At 36.3% G+C, this 24,814-nt stretch overlaps 2 protein-coding genes across 2 annotated transcripts in view; one reads left to right on the plus strand and one right to left on the minus strand.

Moving 5' to 3' along the window:
* Positions 1-1,574: 1,574 nt before the first annotated feature.
* LOC136263829 (uncharacterized) overlaps positions 1,575-24,814 on the minus strand; it is a 99,503-nt gene continuing 76,263 nt past the window's right edge. Inside the window, exons 27-46 of the mRNA XM_066058454.1 lie at positions 20,750-20,816; positions 20,571-20,639; positions 19,622-19,742; positions 19,291-19,413; positions 19,137-19,206; positions 18,831-18,933; positions 18,649-18,716; positions 17,529-17,658; positions 17,381-17,472; positions 17,037-17,148; positions 15,865-16,024; positions 14,754-14,835; positions 14,423-14,489; positions 14,279-14,358; positions 13,234-13,366; positions 12,104-12,145; positions 10,163-10,201; positions 4,626-4,689; positions 2,019-2,069; positions 1,575-1,771 (exon numbers count right to left, since the gene is read on the minus strand). Of these exons, the coding sequence (XP_065914526.1) occupies positions 1,710-1,771; positions 2,019-2,069; positions 4,626-4,689; positions 10,163-10,201; positions 12,104-12,145; positions 13,234-13,366; positions 14,279-14,358; positions 14,423-14,489; positions 14,754-14,835; positions 15,865-16,024; positions 17,037-17,148; positions 17,381-17,472; positions 17,529-17,658; positions 18,649-18,716; positions 18,831-18,933; positions 19,137-19,206; positions 19,291-19,413; positions 19,622-19,742; positions 20,571-20,639; positions 20,750-20,816 (1,735 nt within the window). The 3' untranslated portion in view covers positions 1,575-1,709. The remainder of the gene's footprint in view (positions 1,772-2,018; positions 2,070-4,625; positions 4,690-10,162; positions 10,202-12,103; positions 12,146-13,233; positions 13,367-14,278; positions 14,359-14,422; positions 14,490-14,753; positions 14,836-15,864; positions 16,025-17,036; positions 17,149-17,380; positions 17,473-17,528; positions 17,659-18,648; positions 18,717-18,830; positions 18,934-19,136; positions 19,207-19,290; positions 19,414-19,621; positions 19,743-20,570; positions 20,640-20,749; positions 20,817-24,814) is intronic.
* On the plus strand, positions 7,724-8,793 carry LOC136263836 (uncharacterized). Its single transcript, XM_066058465.1, has 5 exons — positions 7,724-7,799; positions 7,860-7,888; positions 7,939-8,071; positions 8,517-8,581; positions 8,641-8,793. The coding sequence occupies exons 1-5, from the start codon at positions 7,770-7,772 to the stop codon at positions 8,714-8,716; spliced, it is 333 nt and encodes a 110-aa protein (XP_065914537.1). The 5' UTR covers positions 7,724-7,769; the 3' UTR covers positions 8,717-8,793.

Raw genomic sequence — 24,814 nt, forward strand, 5'->3', positions numbered from 1 at the left:
ACCCTGTCAAAGCCACGAGTGGGAGATTGGCGTCATTGAATGGCCATGGCTTTGTGATAATGGTGTGTAGTGAGCTGGGACTTCACAGAGAGCTCACCAATAGTGTTCTCGGTCAATTTGGAGTGATTTGAGGGCCATGGAGAGCCCAAACTTGGCCTCTGGATTCCAATCGTCTTCTTACTCCATTTTATACCCGTATATTAAGACCACCATCCACCCCCACCCTCCCACCCTATTACTATCACCTGTGATATTATTACTCACTCGAGAAAAGCTGCCCAAAACAGGGCTAATTTTGGGTATCAGAAATGTATACACCCACTCAGTGATAGCTAGTAAATAGATGCATACTTGGTGCAAATTTTGTTTGCACAGCTGTAGGCACTGGGAAGTTATTACACAATGATTACTTAAAATCGCCATATCTCCTAACGAAGTTTTGTGCGTCGAAGCCGGGTTTTGTCAAATTCAGTCACATATAGATCATCAGATAATAGTCATGATGGGAATGCAGTTGTGGTCCTTGTGGTCGAGGTTGGTATCTTGTTGTTGAAACTTAAATGTATACATTTGTTGACACTGAACATCAGATCAGTGCCAATGCTCCAAGTGTATACAGTAGTTTGTTAAGTCTTGTTGTAGGCATAAAAGGTCAGAAAGTTGGTCCTCAGTTGGATAAAGATTTTGTACAGTTTAGCATCATCAGCAAACAGAAAGAGATTCAAGAATTTTATGCCCAAGATATATAGCTAGCTAGGCTATTGTGCCCCATCACACAAACACCAAACTGATTCAATGATGTAAATTTGGCAACAGAATGATGTCCATAATTACATAGTCCAGACTCCACCAACCCAATAACACTTGGAAACGGAATCACCCCCCAAGGAACAAAAGCTACCGCCAAGGAAAAAACAGAAACACATAAAAATACTCCCCCATAAGCAAAACTAGGTATTGTTGTTCTTGTCAAAATAAACTTTAACCCATCTGCAAACGGTTGAAACACTCCCCACAAACCTACTATATTTGGTCCCCATTGTCGCTGTAATACCCCTAATAACTTCCTTTCCGCCAATGTAATAAAAGCAACCCCCAATAACAAAGGAACTATTAAAATCAAACTCCTTATTACATACATTTTATAATTCTGAATGGCAAATGGATAATCTTGTGTTATGAGGAGCAAGAGCGAGCTGAGATAGGTGGCATATTATATAATTCCCTTTACTCTCATGATACAAATTATTTTTCGTATGATTTTTGTATGATTTACATGGATGACTGCTCTATTAGAGTATTTCGATCTTTTGCAAAATTCGTGTAAGAAACGTTCATATAATTAATTATTTGCACGCAAAAGTTATTTTACAGTGACAAAAAGGTGGTAAAATCAGGATAGGGAGAAGGAGATCACATGAGTTCAGTTCACTTGTAGCATGCAAGAAAGGGCAAATACAGTTCTACAGGAGAATACACTATAAAGTTTGTCATAATAAAACCTGTCATTGATTTACTAATCTATTCACACATCTGCAAAATCTGTCAATTTCTCAACTTCAGTCAAAAGGGAATCTATTTGCATGTGCATATTAATTTGAAAATAGTTACATGCAGACGTGCAAGTTGTGTATACATGCAGTTTGTTACACTAACAATATTAAGGTTTAATAGCTCTCTAACATATTGTCCTAACACAGTCTAATGCTCTAAACAGCATTGTTGTCAATGAGAACATCTTTATCACCGTCCACAAGTGATAGATAATCATCTGGAATGAAACATTTAGATAATCGCAAAGACATTGACATAAATATAATTGAGTAACTGTATAGTTTTACATTCTACTGCTAAAATCCCAGTGTAAAGTTATCCTTACAACAAATAGAATTTCCTTAAATTACTTAAGTAAGGGTGGTGAGAAACACAAACATTATTTCAGTAAACAATTACATGCTTCAAAATGAGACTAGCATTGTACTGGTCATCAATATAATAATATCATATAGTGTACTTACCTAAACTATAACCAAGAGCATCTGCTGAAAGAAACAGTTTAGGCTCCTTTCCTAAATACAATGGCATATTATACACATGCATATAGTAGTGATGTGTGGATTAAAGTACAGTATACTTTATTCTTTGTTTATATACAGTACATTGTTTCTTTGCTGAGAAATTATGCCCACATACAATCATGTACAGTATGTATTTGACATAAATAGGTTCAATTATCAATGTTTATCATGTTGTTTTTGCAAATTTCTGTTTCGTAATAAGCTGGGTTAATAATACACAAGTACACAAAAAAATTTGGAATTTTCAACTAGAGTAGGGACCATAGCAATCGATAAAAAGTACTGAAACAAGTTAGAGTAGTCCATGATATTAAATCACAGTAAAACAATAAGAAGTGTTATATCCCTACTGTGCTCAAGATACCATAACGGAAATGCACAGTAAGGATATAACACTTCTTATTGTTTTACAGTGATTTAATATCATGGACTACCCCAACTTGTTCCAGTACTTTTATTGATGTGCTATGGTCCCTACTCTAGTTGAAATTCCAAATTTTTCTGTGTACTTGTTTGTTAACTTTTTTTGTAAATAATTTTATTATGACTGGTGAACCCATGCATGCCGTATCTGAAATGGCACCACGCATCCCAGCTATATCAATTATCATGTGAAAAGTGAAGTATCCATTACGCTTCGTTGTCAGCTATGTTCAACCCATTACACAGCATTTTGAATCAAGAACTGCTCGTAAAACACCTCTACAATCCACGCATACAAAAAGAAAGAACAGTGCCACGCACCCCAATTATATTAATTATCATCCGAAAAGTGAAGTATCCATTACGCTTCGTTGTCAGCTATGTTAAACCCGTTACACAGCATTTCGAATCAAGAACTGTTCGAAAAGCACCTCTACAATCCACACATACCAAAGAAAGAAATAGTGCCGCATGCCCCAATCATATTAATTATCATCTGAAAAGTGAAGGATCCATTATGCTTCACTGTAGGCTATGTTCAACCCGTTACACAGCAGTACGAATCAAGAACTGTTTGAAAAGCACCTCTGCAATCAAAATAGCCATGATGAAACATATGGACAATTTCTGTTTTGAAGGGAAGCCATCACGTGCTCACACAAAATTGACACCTTTCCCTGTCAGTAGAGATGAATGGGACACAAAGGAGGACACTGTTAAATCCATGAAAAATGCATTGTACGTACTGCGGTATGCCAAAGGCACCTGTTGGGCTGAAGCAATGTTGAACTGTGAAAAAATCAAGCCCGTAGCCTTAGCCGTTATCGAGTTAGACTTGTCTGAAGGCATCAGTCAGTCAGTTACTCAGTCAGTAGAAAATTCCGTTGAATAAAAAAAATTTAAAATTCCGTAGCAACTTGTTGAAAGCATTTTGGGTCGATCTGAAAGCTTGTTTGGGCTTAGTTTTACCTCACCAATACTGCCTCATCGTCATAACGGAAAATTGAAGCTGGTTTTTGGGTGATATTATTTTGTGGGCCATGCCTACTCCTATACAATTACTATCATACTGTATGATACAAATTTTATGCATATTTTAATTGCTTTGGTAAACAACTAAACCAAAAAATTTGTCTGTTCATGGAGACTACAAAAATCTTTGTCTTTAATTGAGACAGTAAAGGGCACATGAGTTATGGGTGCTTATTTTGTATGTGGTAGAATTAAGTTTACCGTCATTGTTTCTTTATTAAAATGACCTCCTTCTTTATGCACATAAAGGAAAGCACTACAGTATTTTGTTGGTTAATTCAGGCTGTTGTACTAGCATTATAGTCAGTGCTTCAGGCATGCACCTGTTATTGTAGTAAATATGGTAGCAATATTGATAGGTACAGTCAAAAGTCATTATAATCACAAACTCTTAATTGAGAGATGATTCTGGTCAAATATTCAACCTAAGGAGTCTTCTTACTTATTCTGTGTCAACAGTTAAAACTTGCTATAGCTGAGTTACACTTGCATGTGCATTATAATCTGTTAAGTTAATTTTCTTTTCCAATTTAAATCTTTCTAGTACTTTTCATTAGAGACGTGGAGTGGAAGGAAGTACCATTAGGGCTGGAATACCAAAAATGCAAAAAATACCTTACTAAATTTTTCTCCAAGTAATATGAGGCCATATGCATACGGTAGCAGTAAAACACATAATAATTATACATGTTAGAGTTGCAACGATCTAGTTTGTAGACGTATCGATATATTTCCTCTGGTGTATCACGATACAGCGATATATTTCACAATACAAAGTGGAGTCTAAGCCATGGTCTATATTGTTTTTAATGTTGCTTTATTGTTTTAAAGAGAAATAAGAGAGCTAAGTTTTCTTTGAGAAGTATTACATACTATTCAGTTTAACCACAATGTACAATAATTTGATTGTCAGCCATGTTAATAAGCCACGATATGTCGATATATCATGATACACAATATATCGATACGGTTTGACTTTGTATCGATACAGCGACATTATCTTAAAGCGATACGATACACGATATATCGATATATTGTTGCATCTCTAATACATGTGTACATACATCTTTTATATGCATAATGTATACATACCTGACAATGAAGAGTCTGGCCTCTTAAGCATTGAGAAGTTAGGGTTGACCTCAACAGTAGAAGCCTTTGCAATAAACAGCCACAACAACAATAATAATATGTATGTATGTATGTACATATGTATGTATGTATGGGTGTATATGCACATATAAAGGTGTGAGTATTTCTACATGTGATGTCTACAAAGTGCTGTTGATTTCTATGAAGTGGTTACAAACACACAATTACATACATGTACATATATAGGTGACAAAGCCATCAAGCAATCTTCAGCTAGATGTTTACTGAGTATATGAATGGAAGTAGTGCAAGGAATTATAGTTATGGAAGAGGATTTTTTGTAGGTTTTTAATGGATTAAGAAAAAAAGATTTTGTAGGTTATTGATGGCTACAAATTGTTTGGTCCACCAGTTGGTCGGAAATTGGCCAACAGCTGACTATTATTTCTATGCAGTTCTGCTGGAAGACAACATTACCAGGCAGCTGGAGTTATTAGATACTACAGTACAAGATAGCACCTTCTACTACTGTACAGTAGTTGGGCTATTAGAACAACAATATTCCTAAAGCTACAAACATACTGTACATGTAGATCCACCCCAAAAACACCTTCGCTGTAAAAAAGGCGCGCCCAAGAAACTGGAACCCAATGTAAAAAACAAAAAGAAAAATCAGCTTAGCTGAAGTGAAAAGTAACTGGTAACTTAAAGAGCTGATATCTGAAGCGGCCAAGAATACAATTACTAAAGTTTAATCCATGCAAGAACACCTTGGCTATAAAACAGGTGTATACATGAAAGTAACTGGCAACTGAAATGGCTGATATCTGAAGCGGCCAAGAATGAATGGTCATATACAACTAATTCAAAAATTTAACACTGAACCTTTATAATTCAGCTGTGTTCTATATTCACTCTTGCTGCATCGTTAAGTAATTTCTTTTAACTCTAATTGGCTGGTAATTTGGCCGCCTTTTTTAATAGTCAGTATAATAGAGCAAAAAAAGGCAGCCAAATTACCAGCCAATTAGAGTTAAAAGAAATTACTTTACGATGCAGCAAGAGTGAATATAGAACACAGCTGAATTATAAAGGTTCAGTGTTAAATTTTTGAATTAGTTGTATATGACCATTCATTCTTGGCCGCTTCAGATATCAGCCATTTCAGTTGCCAGTTACTTTCATGTATACACCTGTTTTATAGCCAAGGTGTTCTTGCATGGATTAAACTTTAGTAATTGTATTCTTGGCCGCTTCAGATATCAGCTCTTTAAGTTACCAGTTACTTTTCACTTCAGCTAAGCTGATTTTTCTTTTTGTTTTTTACATTGGGTTCCAGGTACTTGTAGTTTCTTGGGCGCGCCTTTTTTACAGCGAAGGTGTTTTTGGGGTGGATAGCACTCATTTTTGTCAGTGATAGACTCTATATTTGGTTTAAAAGGTAATTTTTTTGGAAATGAGCAATTAACATTAATGCAGAATATTATCTTGGAGAGTCAGTAAAATCCATACATAATAATGATTGTTTCATAACACCGTAAATTCGGAAGTATGAATTTACGGTGTAGTATGACTGTTCTATTAGAGTAAATTTATCTTTACTGCCTGCACATGATGAATATATCTCATATCTGTGCATGTTAAATGCTTCAGACACCTAATTAAACTTGCAAGTGCCTAATTAGTTCACAGTTGCTACACAGCTATAAATACATTTGTAATTGTTATCATCATAATCATTTAACCATTTTTTAATATTTTGGTTGCAACTTCAGGATTAGAGCAGCAAAGAAAGGAATAGAGGACTCAACCATCAAGACTTGTATATGGGAGATGGAACAGTATTGCGATGGACAATGCCGGTACTAACCCCTCAAGGGTGTTGCAGTACAGTATAGATGCAAGACCAGAGCCTCGATCGTCACCTTTTGACTGTGGTCACAACTTCAGGATTGGAGCAGCAGAGAAAGGAATGAAGGACTCAATCATCAAGACTCGGGGAGATGGAATAGTATTGCCATGGACAATTCCAGCACTAACCCCTCAAGGATGTCACAGTGCAGTATCGATACAACCACTCCAACCAGTGCATAAGACCAGAGCTCGATCATCACCTTTTGACTGAAATTTTTATACTTGATGAAGCAATTAACACAAAAAAGTTGTAGTACTTATACTTTCCTGAGGGAACATGTCCCCAGAGTCCCAGACTCCCTTGCCTGTTCAGCAGAATAATAGGATTGAGCCTTACTACCACTTTCACCTTTATTCTTGGCCTGAATGTACATATCAGCAACATAATACAGTAGCTGTAGACAGCAACATAATACATGCAGTAGCTGTAGATAATGCTAGTTAATGCCCCTAGGCAGAACTATAGGGGTGGGAATTTTTCCCTACTATCATACTATCATAGTAGTTCTTCTCGCAGTTCTTTGCCTGGCCATCATCAACTGCTGTCCATCAACTGCTGTCCATCAACTGCTGTCAAAACATTAGTCTCGTCCCCCAGACCCTTCCTCAAGCATGCTTATCACACAAAAATAACTTAGTTTAGTAGTGTACAAACAATTATTCATTGACAGCTTATACTACACTTACCGCATTGTTGAACCATGTATACCACCAGAATCCACCAGATTGACAACTAACACGTGATCTATTTAGGGGAAATCTCGTGGAAAGTCCCTAATTACCTTAAGCGGACACTCATGATACGTGGTTTTAAATTGAATGGTTTAAGAATGTAACTGGATGGTGAGGCGTACTTTAATCGGCTCGACTTTACTGAGAAACTCGAGCCCCTCGTGAGAAACTACATCGCTTGAGCAACGCTTGAAAAAGTAAGAGTCAAGAATACTGAGGGACTTTATGATATATGCCGGTCTTGAATGCTAACGAAACGAGGAGTGAAGTTTGTGCAACGTGTCACATCGCCACACACTGATTCACCGTGTTTGTGCGATAGGGTTTTTGGACCTGTCCACCAGATGTTACTCACTTAACCTGCATATGGGATATATATATATTTTTAGTTCATTTTGATTATTCATCCTTTATTGGTACAGCCCGGTATATTGATTTTTTGCACCTTCTCTTTTTAATTCAGTGCCTGCTGGATTGTTTTGTCAGATATCGAAACAGATGTCTTTGGTGTTGCGACCGATGTTCCAGGTCAGTTTGCATGTGTGTTTAATTTAAGGTTGACTTCAGTGCCTGCTTATTCTTTTACAGGTCTCGGTATTGAGTGTCATGAATTTCAGGTCAGTTGACGTGCAGAAGAATTGTATTATTGCAATTGTTGTTTTTGCAGTTATCAATTATCACTGTATACTAGTGATGTGAATTTGCAGGTCAATCTACTCAGATGTATCAGGCATAGTGTTGATGGGTTCGAACAAGTATCCAGTGTAGACTGTAGTGGCATCAAGGGTGTTAATTTCCAGGTCAGTTTACATGTTGTGATGTTAGTGATTTTTTCCTAGTACCCAGATATTAAGTGTATTGTATTTAATGCCCACCTGTTATGTTTTTAAATTATGGTATATCAGTGTAGACAGTGCAACAGTAAGCCTTCTGTGTTGTAGTAACTATTTGTTTCATAATATTATGCTGTTGTCCCAGAATGGCACAATTTTTGGGCAACCAGTGTGAAGTCCAGTGGTACAAACATTGTATTATGACCAAGTTGTGATAGCGTACTTTTGTTTGACTAATGTCCTAATGTTCTGGTTTGACTAATGTCCTAATGTTCTGGTTTAACATGCTTACCCAACAGTTATGTTATTCATTCACTTAGCCTGGGATATAATTTTTGTTCATTTTGATTATCCATGCTATTATTGACACAGCCCGGCATATTGATTTTTTGTACATTCTCTTTTAATTCAGTGCCTGCTAGATTGTGTCATCAGATATCGAAACAAGTGTTTTTGGTGTTGCGACCGATGTTCCAAGTCAGTTGCATGAGTGTTTAATTTAAGGTTAACTTCAGTGCCTGCTTATTCTTTTACAGGTCTCAGTATCGTCATGCTGACATACAAGAAATCATCACTATTGTTGGAACTATTTTTAGTCAAGTCTTGATGTGATGTTAATTAACGTTGTTACACATTGTTGTATGTTTACCATATGGCAAGAAATTATCATGGCCATCATGAAATTTGAATATTGTGTAAGTTGTGTGGACCAACCCCAACTCATACATGGTCACTGGCAAACCACGAACCACATTCGAGCCACAACACCACCAACCACATTCGAGCAATCCATTACAAAATTTTGTTGCACCATTTGTGTGTGCATAATACTTAATGAAAGCCACAACACAAGCTACATGGTACATACTACATAGAGGTGGTAACCCCTAAAGGCTTGTTACCTTTTGTATTCACCTTACCGGCCTTTGTGGTTAATCTATTAAAAATTACATGTAAATAGAGAATTGAAGAGTATGCTTAAAGCACCTTCGCTAGTGATTTTGTTCTTCAAACCATAAGACAACTGGCGATTTATAAACGCTCGCATGGGGTGTGGTACTAAATGGAATTTAAAAGATTTCTGCTTAAAACGCCATCCCTAGGGAACTTACGGTTCAGCACGCTGTCACAACTTGTTTATCAGGCATTAGAGTTTGTGTCCACGTCGTGTCTTTAAAAGTTATTGTAGGGATTAGAGATTGATTGAAGAAAATACGCGTATAGGCAAACCAGGATTGGATAATGTCAGTGCTAGATGGACTATACAAACACGACTATGTTGACTGGTATAACGTGACAGTAGTTGTAACATAAGGTAGAGAAATAAAGTGAAATATGCCTATTTTTTATTTTGCGATGGTTACTTTTTTTATTTTAGCGAGGTCGCAAGAAAACTATAACGACTCCTAAAGATTTTTTATCACGTAACGCAATACAAATCTATTGAGAGATGTTGCGTAATTTAGGACTAATATTGCAAAACCGGCCCTACACGTAAATAACTCACAGTAGTGGCCGCGCGTCTTTTAATTGGGCGTGCGCTTTGTAGTTTCTTGGCCGCGCGACTCACTACCGTGAGTCTTGATATAGTTACCAAGAATACAACTGAACTGCATATATAGTACATACTATGCAAACTGCATATACAGTAAGGCCATAAAAAATTAATATGTGACCGAATTGTGGAAAATCACCCATATGGGCGCATTTGACATCTTAATGATAAAAAAAACAAGCTTCATGGTGCTCAAATCCTTGATTTAGAAGAAATATATTTTTAAAACTGGACACTGCAATAAACAACATCATCACCAAGAGTCAATAATAGTGGAAGGGCATCACCCTAAACATTTTAATTCTAATCATTTCACGTATGACCATATTAGTGATTTCCAAATTTGGCCACATTTTGTGTTTCTGTTTCCCAGCATGATATGGTTGCTTTATTTTGCTGAATGAATTACACAATTACCACATAATGGTACTAATTTTATTTAACTACTAATTTTGGCGTATGCTACTGTCATTAGCAGTTTTTGTACAGTCCATATCTCTCACTTCTTTGTCAACTGTCATCTTGGCTGATCCATCTACCACCTGAACATGTGTATACAGTAAGTACTCTTGATACGTACAGTACATGTGTGTTGAACAACAAGATTGTATATACAGTGTACCTTAAAACTAACAAGGGAACACAAGGGGATAAACGTTACTGTTATTACTGTATGTTATGCTGCAGGCAGATTACTTCAGACAGTTGGGAGTTGCAAAGACAGTTTCATTAATGAGTTAAACCATCACTGTCTTGTGTCCTGTTTAAAAGACACACAAATTTTTACATCAGTGGAATTAAAACACTAAGTGCCAAATATATGTCTTGCCAAAATTTGCACTTGAGTATTGAATTGATGTATTATACTGTTACATGTTTATATGTACAATTTTATGTGAACAGCTGCAAGTATTTTTGACTAGGCTTCAGATAATTATGTTTTTACAATGTTCTTGAGGAAGCTGAAAATTGAGCCTATTATTCTCATCAACATGAGTCTGCAAGCTTTGAAAAGAGATAATCAGACAAGTAACAGTTATATTATGCAGCAGCAATAAAATGTGTAACTGTGTTCAGTATTTATTTCTTTGAGTGTGCACACTGCACATCATAACTGAAAATCTTGAAAATTGTCCCAGCTACTGTATGCTGTCATAACAGTTATTGGCTTTTCTAGCCTGTTATGCTCACAATTACGCCAGTATAATTAATACAACTTAATTTTGACTTTCTGAACAGACCTTTCAAGTAGCACGATATGCTAATGTTCATACAATGGATGTCATACAGTCCACATTGCTATACAGTATGTATTGTAGTTAAGCAGAGCTCTCCCTTAAATGAACAGCACCTGCTAAAATGCTGCAGTTAAAACCATCATAGAAATATCACACATGAGGAAAAGCACAGGAGCCTTAGTGAATCTGGAATCAAATCCAGCATTAAAAACAAGAAAACACTTACAGAAAGCTAAATACTAAATTCTAAAGTCACCAAAACCCAATTTTTAGGTTTGTCTGCCTGCCTGCCTGCCTGCCTACCTGCCTGACGACAGCCATGAGGCTAGAGGTCAAACAAAGCAGCACATGTTGGCCACCATTTCACACCACAGTATCAAACTCACACATTGCACGTGCCTTTGTTGGCTCAGACAAGTATCTGCATTCTGCATTTTTCCTTTCCTTTTATCATCAATTATTATAATCATCATCTTCATGCAAGGAAACCATAAAAGGTGTTAATATTCAACAGTGTATTTAGAAGCGACAAAGCTATTTGAAGAAGCACTCTAGGAAGTAGACACCTGTAGCTGTACTCATATCGTGACCACACCTTTAAAGCAACGAGAATATGCTGCCATGCCCTTACTCGATCAGCAAGGTGCTCAGAGCATGGTGACCACACCCATTAATGATCTAGTTACAATCAGCTGCAGTTTTGCTGTAGAAAACAGACATTTCCATGCCCTCAATCTATTGAATAAATCACTAGAGATAAGCAGTGAGACTGAGATACTGTAATAAAGCAGTCACAGCCACACATGTATATTATAGCTATACTATAACAAAAAAAGTTAACAAACTAGTGCAATTAAAAATTACTATTGTAAAAAGGAAGTACAGTTTCAGTGATAAAAAGTAGTAAAACAAGGGATACCATGATGAATGATGGTACTACACATATAGCTATAGGTGAAAATCCCTACTTTGGCATTGAAGAGATGGCAGTTAAATGCTAATAATATATTTTTAATTACACTAGTTCATTATACTGTTACAGTAGTAACAGTAATTTAAATTTTTACACAGTGGTCAAACATGTCAAGCTACACACACAACAGTGTTAAATTACAGTTACACTGCAGCATAACATACAGTAAAGTATGGTGTACAAGCATTTATGAAATCTGTGTAATACAGAAAACCACACACATATGTACGTACCATTCTGTGTCTATAAATGTAGAAAAACAGTGCTGCTAAGCCCTGTGAAAACAAAGAGATATTGTATGTAGCAACCCGTATTATTATATATGCACGTACAGTATATACTATATATGCAAATAATGGAAGTGTAGTATTGGCTGATCAATTGTCACCACAACATCACACAATATACTGTACACAGTTATGTGTTATCATTAGCAATGGCCATATTACAGTGTGAGTGATAATCTGTGCAGATAACAATACAATCATGCACTAATAAAACAGTTAGATGGACTGATAGGTAATCATCTCTTCATTTGTGACCCGCTGAGTGAAAACTGATTGTTTTCACATATTCCTCAGATTCCAATTTATTGTTTCTCTGTTATCTATAGCAACAAAGGAGTGGACAGTCAAAGTTTCAGCCTTTTGTGATGGATTGTCTTGGAGTTACAGCACTAAACAGTTGGAACAGTAAATTCTAGCAACAGTATGGCAAATAAATCACAGGCACTTATTTAATCATTCATAACTTACAACTGAAACAAGCCACGAAGACAGGGTTTGGCTCAGTCTGTTCATCATGAACTGGCAAATGGATTAAGGCATAGTGTTTTCTCTGTATGTCTCCATGTGGGCAAAAAAGAAGGCCATTCCCTGAAACGACGACTATAAATTTTATTTCTACTGCAACGTAAATAATTGCCCACAGCTCATGAGTTGTACACTGTATGAACAGTTTTTTTATTGCTCATGAAATGATAAATCAAGTGGTGTGTAGGTTTTATTGATTTGAGTTTGTTTCAGTGCATACCAATGCGATTAAAACTTGCGGAAAATTTTTATGTAGTTTTACCCAGTTTATTTCTACTGCAAAATAGAATTTTGTGAAACAGCCAGTTTTTGCTGAGCAGATCACATTTATATACAGTATTTATAATAGCACAGGATCTTTTTCACTGAGGGGATAAAAGGAGATTTTATTGTGAAGACAACCATGTAATGGCTTGAAGGAAAATTATGAATTGTAAAGCCACCGCCTATAAGTGTACCAAATAATTGCTAGTTACTGATATTTTTGGACAAACACTAGATGTACATGTGTACATATCTACATACAAAATTGTGAAATAATTAGTACATACCTGGAGTGCACAGAGAATAGCAAAAATCCATGATAAACCAGTTGAATTAATATCATTGAGTGTAAACACATATCCTACAATCCAACTGGCTTGTGCCAATGGTAGATACACGGTAGAGGTCCACAAAAACATTCTGTGTAACAAAAAGTATACTATTTATGGAATGACCCTAGTGCTACTTTCAGTTTTATTGAATTGCAATATTCAATATGCATATTATAGATTTCGATGGACACACATACAGTGCATGTATGCTTACAGTATAATACTGCAGATACTTATAAGTTTGTCATCCAACCTACTCAAATAACCACCATATAGATCTAAACAATAACTGTGGTTTGATTGAGGTGAGTAGGGCAAGGTTGTGGCTTCATATAATAATAGCGGCAATCAGAGCTCATTATGGAATTGACATGCAGTACAGGGGCGTAGCCAGGGGGGGTTCAAAGGGTTCGGACGAACCCCCTTTTCAGAGTTAAGAGATACTCTAATAGAGCAGTCAATTACTCTAATAAAGCAGTCACAATGTTCATGAGGCAGTGTAGCTTACCTATGAAGCTATAAATAGGATTTTATTTTACATAACAGATGTGATATAGTTGGTAAGGATAACTAGCTATTATTGTCGTGACCTTTTTTTTTTTTTTTTTTTTGGTCTTCAACTGGTTTTCAGCAAGTTTTTTTGGTCTTCAACTGTTTTTCAGAAAGGTGCCCCCCTCTTTCCAAACTCTGGATCCGCCCCTGCCTCTACTCGCTATTGCGAATGGACTAGAATACACATGTTTACACGTGTACACGGCCCCAGACCCCCGCTGTGGAGATTCTATACTTAGGGCAGAACCCCCCTTTTGGAAATCCTGCCTACGCCCCTGCAGTACTGTACCCTATCTTATTATGCTGCCCATAATGTGCAAAATATTATATAAACTACTGTTGCTTGAATCATTAAGTAGAGTGTATACACTGCATGGGTGTATCATGAATATATACTGTCCATTACTTACTGTAGTTACTACAGTACAATTCATATACATATACATACCGAGCATCACTAGTTTTCACAGTGTCGATTGTACTCCTGCACATCTTGTACCAAGAAGCGCTTAACACAGTATAGGTGATCTGTTTGACACATACATGGAAGATTGTAGCAACACAAATCTAGTATTAGAATATTACCGCTAACCAATAGCATCAAAATGACAGGACCAAGGTACGCCCAAATAACTGCTGAATCATTTTCAATCCAGCAACTGAGGAGACAAAACCATGTACGTACACAAATAAGTTTGCAAACACAATACAAGAATAGCCCTGGCACTTTTCCTCTACACTGTACAGTATATTGCACTGAATGTACATACAGTACAATAATATTGATGTATATATTTCTATACCAAAAAAACAGCTAAGCTGTGAAAAAATGGTATGGCCCTGTACATTTGCATGCTACCATGATGCTAGCATTATCTTACTGTTCCACACAAGTGTTGGTGTATAGATATGTGTGTACTTACATTCTCCTTTCCCTATTATAAGATATTCCATAGTCATCATGTGATATTACAGCTGCCACAACAGCTATTACAGCTGGCAAACCTATAACAAAATTATATAATCATTACACGCAAACATAACTTCATTGTACTCATACTGTATTTATCTTAATTGTTAGTACTGTAAACATGGTCAAATATAAGATGTGTTATTTTATACCAAATGCATGGTACAAACTTGTTAGACTTGATTGATGCTTAGTTCAAGAAGATACTTACACTAGAATAACTCAGTGGACCATACGCCTCACAATAATATTAAGTATGTGAAAACTGAACATGCACTGCATGTCTGGCATGTCTGGCCTTTGCATGCGCAGTATTTTATTTTTACATTGAATGTGCTAAATACAAGATGGTGTGTTGAATTACACAGTGTATCATTGAAATTTTAACATGCTGTTTCACTGTTCAAATTCGTCTACATTATGTATGGGAGTTTTTCACTATTGAAATTTTAATGTGGATTCTATCTGTGTATACAAACTGTATTTGTTACTAGCCATTATGTACAGTATGTTACCATTTTGCTTTTTATCGTGATTTCGTGTAATTTTACTCTTACTCTTGCTCTTACTGTGTTCCTAGGATTAGTAACAGCATTCCTAGAGTTAGAAAACTGCCCCTAGGATTAGGAACAGTGCCCCTAGGAACAGCGTCCATAGGATTAGGAACAGCACCCTTAGTATTAGGAACAGCGCCCTTAGGATTAGGATAAGCACCCTTAAGATTAGGATAAGTGCCCTTAGGATTAGGAAATAGGCCCATAGGATTAGGAAGAAGTGTGAGTAGGATCATGATAACATTTTAAAACATTAGGTTAGGGTTAAGGTATGGGTTATGTATGATATATGGTGATTTACATTTGTGACATTTAAATATGGCAAAAATAAGAAGAACATGCTAGCCACCAGTGGTACAGTGGTTAAGAACTGTGCTTTTCAGGAGGTCAATGGTTGGAGTGCCCTTTGTAATAACATTTTTTGTTGCCATAATTTTTCCTAGTTACAATGGTAACATACTGTATGTACCTAATGGCTTTTGTATGTATATTGTGACTGTATATACGTACCCCAGCCAATAATGAGATACAAAATCAGATTTTGAAGTATCCCTTTGTATGTTTGTGAGGTGACAAGTTGCACAAGGATGGTGATTCCTACACACATTGCCCAACTGAAGATAGACATTGAGAAGTAGTGTAGTAGAGTGGTCACTACAATACAGCCATCCTGTATATAAAAGTATACAGCAGTTACTACACGTATGTAATTTCATTAATGTGACAAAATTATACAAAACTAATCCAAATTAGACTTGGGGTAAAATCAAACTAAAATCTGTGACTGGATTTTGGTAAAAATAATCCAAATCGCACATTTACATAAAAGGTTTGAGACAAATGGTTTTAAAGACTTCAAGTCAGTATAACTTGCTAAGGATACCAAGTATGCACTATACGTATGAATTTTAAACAAGAGATGCATTAATCAGGCCACTTCCAGTACTTTTAGCTGCTTGTAGAGTTTCAAATCAAATAAGATAGAAAATCTGAGAAGTGGGATGAGCGAAGTAGTATCACCAGTGGCGGAGGGTAAAGGGTTGTGGGTGGGTAAGAGATAGACTGCAAAATGGAGGCAGACCATGATAGGAGTACAGACATGAGAATACAGGGCTGTGATGGCTTCTCAGTGGCTGTGCTGGCTTCTCAGTGGCTGTGCTGGCTTCTCAGTGGCTGTGCTGGCTTCTCAGTGGCTGATATGCATCAAAATCAAACATCAACCATATTAGGCCATCTACCTGTTACACCTCTGATTCTTGCCTACCCAGGTCCTTTACAAGGCCAGAACTGTCAATCCAGCTCGCCACACCCAGAAAAGAATCTCTTGAAACCAGTTTGATGGTTAAACTATTAATATGGTAGTGTAGCTATCCACTGGAAATTTTAGTTTGTTTTTGGCTGATGTGTGATTTGGATTAGATTTGTAAAACCTGGTCATATTTATCGTGTTACACCTGGCTTTAAAACATAAATGTGTGTGTGTGTGTGTGTGTGTGTGTGTGTGTGTGTGTGTGTGTGTGTGTGTGTGTGTGTGTGTGTGTGTGTGTGTGTGTGTGTGTGTGTGTGTGTGTGGTGTGTGTGTGTGAGTGTGCGTGTGTGTGTGTGATATTACTGTAGGTAAAATATAACGTGTGTACCACAATTTCAGCACCACATACAATACAGTTTAGCTTTGTACTCACAGTGTTGTCTCTAGCAGTTTCTACCCCACTGAGCAACACAATCTTTTCAATAAGAATAGCAACAGTTAAGTTGAAGTAAACAAAGTACAGTAGCTCCTTGAAGGTCACTTTTCTACAAGAGATGAATGCAAATACAGTGCTTTAATAAGAATACAACTGTCTGTTGCATATTAAGTGCATAAATTATAAGGTACGCATGTAGATACATTTGAATCTTTGCTTGTACACACATACCGTATATTATTGGATATTACAGTAAATGATACACAAATGACATACTGCATAAATACTCTATGTACAAAATCATACAGCACGTGTACAAGATTTTAGACATGCAACATTACCTTGCAAACACACTAGCCCCAACAGTTAACACTAGTAAGAACAATGATATAGCACAACAGATGTAGATAATGACATGAAGACTTGGAGTTTCCTGTGTACACAATACAAACATTATTTATTGTTCAGCTAACAGTTATGATCACATACTGCCTGTTCAGTTGCCTCATTGATCAGTACAGAGAAGCTGGTCAAGTGTGTACTACTACACAATATTGGCAGGTTATTGCTGTCATCTTGTATTATGCCCTCACTGGACCATCTTCCACTAGTCTGACTGCTACATACAAACCAAACACAAAATTTGAAACTGGGAATATGTTGCTGTTTATATAGGAACATCACATTTGTATTGTCATTAGCATATTCAAATACCAGAATATACTTAAGTGTGTATAGTACATTCAAACATGGTTCAAGACATTACGTATATATTGTACTGCTACACTTTTACAATCATAATGGTATAATAGTTAGGGTACTCACATGAGTCAGGACAGACTAATACACTATGAGTGTATTATTGTATAGTACAAGATGTGCACTAGCACATATTAATGTGCACTTGACATCCATCTTTCTTTTTTAAAGTGATTGACTTATTAGAGTATTTATATGCTTTGTTCAAAATGCATTATTTTAAGACCACTTTTTGTATGCAACCTCAGAAATGTGGACCACCTAGTTACATATGTATGTGCTTGTATGGAACTACAGGAGGGAAAGTTGTGTGGTCAATTAAAGTTACAAACAGACATGGAGCAAGCACCTAAGCACTTGTGGATATAAGTAATTTAAGCACTCCATTTAAAAGTGACTGAGAATGGTTTCAAACATTTACATTTGGAAACATTTCTGCCTCAGGAAAAATGCATTTCTGTAGGTGATCTAACACTCAAACATTAGTCTATTGCAGTTGTTATTAGTTTGCCACAAGCTGAAGAAAGAAGACTTTGATGTACTACTCTGTGTAAAAGTGAGTAAATTAATGGATTTCTCACAAACTTGTAAAAAGAAAGGGTCGTTGTTGTGCTCAAAATTATTATAGTTTGAAGTGCTTTATTTTGTATTTGAAGCACTAAATAACTAAAACCTTTTGTACTTGCACTTGTACTTAAGCCAAGTATTGCACTCGAAGAAGTAAAGTGCTTCAGGTATTTGACTGCCTATGTCTGGAACTTTCAAGATATGTTTCTAAACTGAGGATTTGTTTGTACAACAAATTGAATTGTCCAAATAAACTATGCACATAAGTACAGACAAAACTAACCTGATTTGCTGAGACTCAAAATCCCAAAAGATGCACTCTGAGCTGGCAATTCTACTGACATTCAGAGTCTTAAAGCAGAAAAAAAATTGATATGAATATTGTCCTTTAGTACACGACCACAGACAAATCGATGCACATACACATGTTTGTATGATACCACAACCATATTGTATATCACATACTTCATTAAACTTCAGAGTTACAGAACTATTTTCTGGTAGTGTGATATAACCAGTAGAAATTTGACTGGATATAACAATGTTGACTGCTGTACCATTTTCATCACTATATAAGAAAATCAATAAATCAATAAATTAAACTATACGTACAGTAAATAAGATGTTGATTACACCATTCTGCAGGAAATGAAGTGAAAATTAATTGTATACAATAAAATAATATGTGTATATAATAGCCTAGCTTAATAAACAATTGCCATTGAAAGAAATACTCAGTTCATGTATGAATGTCTGTACAGGCACACACACCTGGTGAACTGATCATAAAGGTAAGACTGTAAATTCTTTGCAACAAAGCTCACAATTGGAACTACAACACCTGCAAATATAAAATGTGTATAGTATACATTGAACATGTAAATAGCACAGCATGTAATACTGTTGTATGTACTGCACAACATACCTTCAACACTTCTTTGATATCTGATGGCATCTGCAGGTATTGCAATTTGTGTATCACCTTCTTCAGGGAATGTCACTGAAGTTATTAAGTCAGGATCAACTGGTTGCATTTGAGCATTAAATGCTAAAATGAAAACAGGATAGGCATGCTGTAAGTTGATATGTACCAATACCCACATATGTATAGTATATAATGTATATAGTACAGTATATAGATGCACTATACAATATGGACACTATCTGATGACACAGACCGTGTTAGTTTATAATACAACACAACATAATACTGTAACATACATGTACACATATGTATGTACATCCATATTCCATACCAATGTTTTGCCTTGTAACAGTTATAGAATTACTACTTCCAGAAGCCATTAGCACATCACCAATTGCTATGGCAAACATTTCAGTATTTCTTAGCAGATCTTCACCAGCTGGTAATTGTATCTGTACATGTGATGCACACAATTATATAACTGTATGAAATACATTAACATACGTATTATTATCAAGAGTATATAATTGGGGAGAGAGTGTGTCTAACTGTGAAAAAGAGCCTGTAAAATAACCTCACATACTGTACCTTCATTTCCTCTCCTAAACCTGACCACTTTTGATTGCCCAGAGATAGCACATTTACTAGTTCAAGGCAGGTGATTCCACATTGCTATGGTTGAAACTACATCCAGTTTTGCTAGCAAAACTATTGTGGTGACCTCTTGATGAAATCTCCAATGAAGATGTCACATGTGGGTTGATATTCATGATGACCCAGAGTGCAGTGCACGTGCAGAAACTTTGTGCAATGTTCCTGGTGATGTTTGCTTTACATGTTAGCTGCCTGTGTCTTTCTCTTTGTACCCAGTTACTCTGAACAAGGTGCCATACTTTTCTCGAATACATTGTTCTTTCACTCAGTAGTCTCAGTTTGCATAAAGTGCACCTACTGTACTTCTAATTAGTGACCAATCAACACAAATTACGGAGTCAATTGAACAATGCCATAGGACTTTATGGGCTCATTTTTCACAGTGTATACCACAGTTTGACACCCCCCTCCACAATATTAATGTATAAACTACTTACAACTTTACTACATACCACCTAAGTAGTTTTATTTACAAGCACTTTCTATTAATTAACTCCTGCAACAAGTATTATCAAGAGTAAACTCTCAATATTGTGAAGAAGTATATTGTATTACAATATAGACACACATGGCATCATGTATGTACGCACATGCATTCAGGATTGCTTTATCATGCCTTAACTTACATTTTTTGACTCATCAAATATTGCTTCATTAGAATCACTCAATACGTTGTTAATTGCAGTAGCTACATCCTGTCAAAATTATGTATTGTATAACATACTGAACAAAAGTACTCAAATAAAGTGTATAAGTTTATAATACACAATGAATGTACACAGTGTAGTAGTGTAAAATAACGTACTTGGATAACTTCTTGTAGGTCAGAGGGATTCGCTGTCATGTCATTCACAATTGCACTTGAAATAATGCTAAATGGATGGCATAACACAGTATACATAATAAACAATTTCACTTTGTAATAGACAACACTAAATTATCGAGAAAAGCATTCTCAGTGCTTTCTGATACTTCAAGTCTTGTAACATATGTAGCAAGTCAGAGCATATTTAAATTTTTCACTACAGGTATAGAAAGCAGCAGTATCACAAATCCACAGAATGGGGTGTGGACACTAGTTAGACTTCAAAAAATGGAAAGCAATGATGGATAAAGGTTAGATCATATGTTATTTTTTATTGATGAGGCGGGTCAGTGTTTTGACAACTCAAAAATGGAAAAAATGATGTGATCTCTTTTAAAAAGTGCTAATACAGCCGTAGACTCCACAAGCAGTCATTGGCTTACATTCATTATATTTCATAAATGTCACAGTGCCTGCACCTGTAAAGATTGAGATACTCTGATAGATCAGTCATGTGTACTCTAATAAAACAGTCACACACAGCCACATTTTAATTCATTTTTCAACCTGCTGGGCCACTAGTAGAAGGAAATAGTCTATGAAACATGGTTAGTTTGGTATGGCCTTGGGTTTGGATTTATAGGCCTATGGTTTCTCCATGCAATGTACGTACTGTAGTAAAATCTATATAGAACATTTGGTTAGCTGTACAAAGCCACCCACTCTTGCACCTGCAACTGAGTGGAATCGAAAATTTAATATTTAAATAAACTATGACCAAGGATCATGGTATTATACCTATGGTATGCAATTTAATAATTCAGTTATCTACTGTAATTCACAACTGTGTCATTTTTACTAAAATTAGTTCACTGTATATAATAGTCTATTTTCATGGCTGATTTGCAGCTTCATTGTCCAGAAGCAGTTCATACTGTATAACTAATCTTTTAGGACATAACTGGTAATTATCTGTATATACACTGTATTAAGGATATGTAAATTCTGCCATAATATTGACATCATTTTAACTGAAATTTGCATATGTACATATGTACAGTATCATTTCATTCATATCATGGTGTTACAATAATCTAATCCAAAACAGCCAAGCTGTACAAAAAGAGTGCGGCCCTCAAAAAGACTACAGTGAAAAAAGATGTGAAATCCAAGGTGGCGGCCAAGAAATGGCTGTGATGGTAGGTTATTGGCAAAAATTTTAATTACGACAATTCAGGTGAATTTTGTGCATTTCACTTCTTTTTGTATTTGTATACCCCAAAGCTGGCCTATGGCCGGCTTTAGGGCTTCCTTCTAACTTGTTTTTTTTTCTGCAGGAATTGTGGAGCAAAGGAAGAAATGTTGTGTACAGCTTTTTGTCTGATTAAAAATATTTGTATATTTAACAATAAAAGATAACCATACTGTAGGTAATAAGGTTACTTCTCATACATAACTGAACTGTAGCTGAACTCTTTTCAGAGTGACTTGTTTCTAGCTGAACTCTCTACATGGTGATTTGTTTCCAACACATATTTCTACAGGGTGATTTGTTTGTAACTGATCCTTATAAGGTAACTTGTATCTAGCTGATATCTCTACAGAGTGATTTGTTTATAGCTAAACTTTCTATAGGATAGTTTCTTTGTAGCTGAACTCTCTGCAAGGTACTTTCTTGTAGCTGATCTCTCTACAATGTAACTTCTTGTAGCTGATCTCTCTACTGGGTGACTTGTGTTTAGTTGTACACTCTACAAGGTGATTTGTTTGTAGCTAAATACTCTACAGGGTGATTTTTTGTAGCCAAACTCTCTGCAGGATGATTTGTTTGTAGCTGAACTCTCTACAGGATGGTTTCTTTGTAGCTGAACTCTCTACAGGGTGATTTTTTTCTAGCTGAACTCTCTCTAGGGTGATCACTTCACAGCTGAACCCTCTACAAGGTGGCTTCTTCTATCTGATCTCTCTACAGTGTGATTTGTTCATATCTGAACTCTCTACAAGGTGACATTTTCTAGCTGAACTCTCTCTTATTTCTAGCTGATCTCTCTACAGAGTAACTTGTTAGTCTAGCTGAAGTCTTTACATGGTAGATATTGGTTGTTAAACTCTCTGAATGAAAACTTGTTTGTAGCAGAACTTCTACAGAGTAAATTGTTTGTAGCTGAACTCTCTGTAGGGTGCATGACTTGTTTATAGCTGAACTCTCTTCAGTGTGACTTGTAATGTTCTGAATCACTACAGCAATATATTTGTAGCTGAACTCTCTATAGGGTAACTTGCTTCTTGTTGAACTGTCTATAAGATTAACTGTTTGCAGCTGAACTCCCTACAGAATAACTTGTAATGTGATAGAATTCTATAATGGAGTAAATAAATTAGCTGAATGCTCTATTAGGGTGACTGTTCTATTAGTAGGCATTCCAGCCCGATTTTTAAATTTTGGAAAAATGGGCTTTTTATATGCTCAATAGATAGAGTATTGATTGCCGATCTCAGAAATATATAGTTTGCTGGGTTGGAATTTGCTACTTTGGCATGCACAGTGCTTAAAAACTGAAAAAAGGTACATATTTTCTCTGGGGCTCCCCATACATTTTAAAGGGAAAAATGGCACAATTGAATCAGGAAGCCATCTAGCAATCTGGACCATCTTGAAACTGCAGTTGCTTCAATCTGCAAGTTTGTACATGTAATGAGAGTAACTTCAGATTGTATCAGATCTCAGCTATCTTTGTATACTTTGTGGTGAGCAAATATGTTTCACCTATTGCACACTTCTCAATACAATGGTGTATACCTATAGGCAAGAGGCTATGTCAGGTAAGTAAAAACATCAAGTTAACAACTTATAAAGGTAAACAACTAAAGTGGAGGTGCCGCAATGATGCAACAATACCTATGGTGGAGTTGTGGTTTCAATTATGGTATTGTTATGCCGACTTTGAAGTGGTTTATACTTTGAGCTGATGACACAGCCATCAGAAAATTGCTCTGGAGCTGAAAATCGCTAACCCGAGTGAAGTAACTACGCACTTTAAAGTAAGCATCAGTGACTACCTTCCACCCGACAGTACGTTTTTTAAAGTTTTAAAGTGTTCTACATACATTATAAGGCTTGAAAAGATTACAAAACAACACAAAACTTACTTATATGTAACGCGCATGATAAAACTAAGATTTTCATGATGATCAGCGTGTGGACAAACCCCACAGTGATTTTCATCCTCATTGAAGCTTGGACGATGGAGCAATCCCAAGTTAAATACGAGTTGTTATTTTGTGCCAGGGTTCTATTGAGGAATATACGGAGAATTTTTTTATTAAAAAATCTTGGATACTGGAATGCCTACTATTAGAGTATCTCGATCTCGCATTTGCTACACGGAGTTGGCTTTCGAATCATAACTCAGTGGTTTGTAATCTGATTCTCCTGTACTGCTGCAAGGACTTTCTATGAAGATTATTCCAGCTATACACCGATTTTCAGCTCATTGCTCTAAGCGGTTTGCCGTAAAAACTAATACTTTTTTATTCATAAAAATCGATCGCGTAATTGTGACACAGGTTGGGTTTTGTGTCATATCTCCGTGGTCTTTATGTCGATTCCTTTCAAACCACCAAAAGGCACTCCTATGATGGTTACTCCATCTACATAGCAATTTTCAACTCATTCCATGAAGCGGTTTACCCTGTAGGCGTGACAACAAATCGATCTTGTTTTACGCGAATAATTGGTCATAACTCCTGAACCATTCATCGGATTTGCACCAAATTTGATGCTAGGATTCACCTTTGGACTCCCGTTCTGTGTGTCAAATTTCAAGGCGATCGGAACACGCGTTCGCGTTTTATAGCAATTTTTGCAAGTGTGCGAAAACACGAAGAAGAAAAAAAAAAACGAAGAAAAAAATCGAAACCTTGGCAGCTCGTATCTCAGAAATGGCTGAAGCAATTTCCTTCAAATTTGGTATGTAGACTCCCCTGGCTGGCGGGCAACTCTGTAGCAAATTTGGTTTCAATCGGATAAGGGATCACCGAGATACAAAAGTGTGAAAATGACGT

Source organism: Dysidea avara, chromosome 1 (genome assembly GCF_963678975.1).
Source record: "Dysidea avara chromosome 1, odDysAvar1.4, whole genome shotgun sequence".
Lineage (NCBI taxonomy): Eukaryota > Metazoa > Porifera > Demospongiae > Dictyoceratida > Dysideidae > Dysidea > Dysidea avara.

Coding starts and splice junctions, on each gene's coding strand:
- LOC136263836 (XM_066058465.1), top strand. CDS start 7,770: ATGTCTTTGGTGTTGCGACCGATGTTCCAG. Junction 7,800..7,859: donor TGTTGCGACCGATGTTCCAG/GTCAGTTTGCAT, acceptor ATTCTTTTACAG/GTCTCGGTATTGAGTGTCAT. Junction 8,582..8,640: donor TGTTGCGACCGATGTTCCAA/GTCAGTTGCATG, acceptor ATTCTTTTACAG/GTCTCAGTATCGTCATGCTG.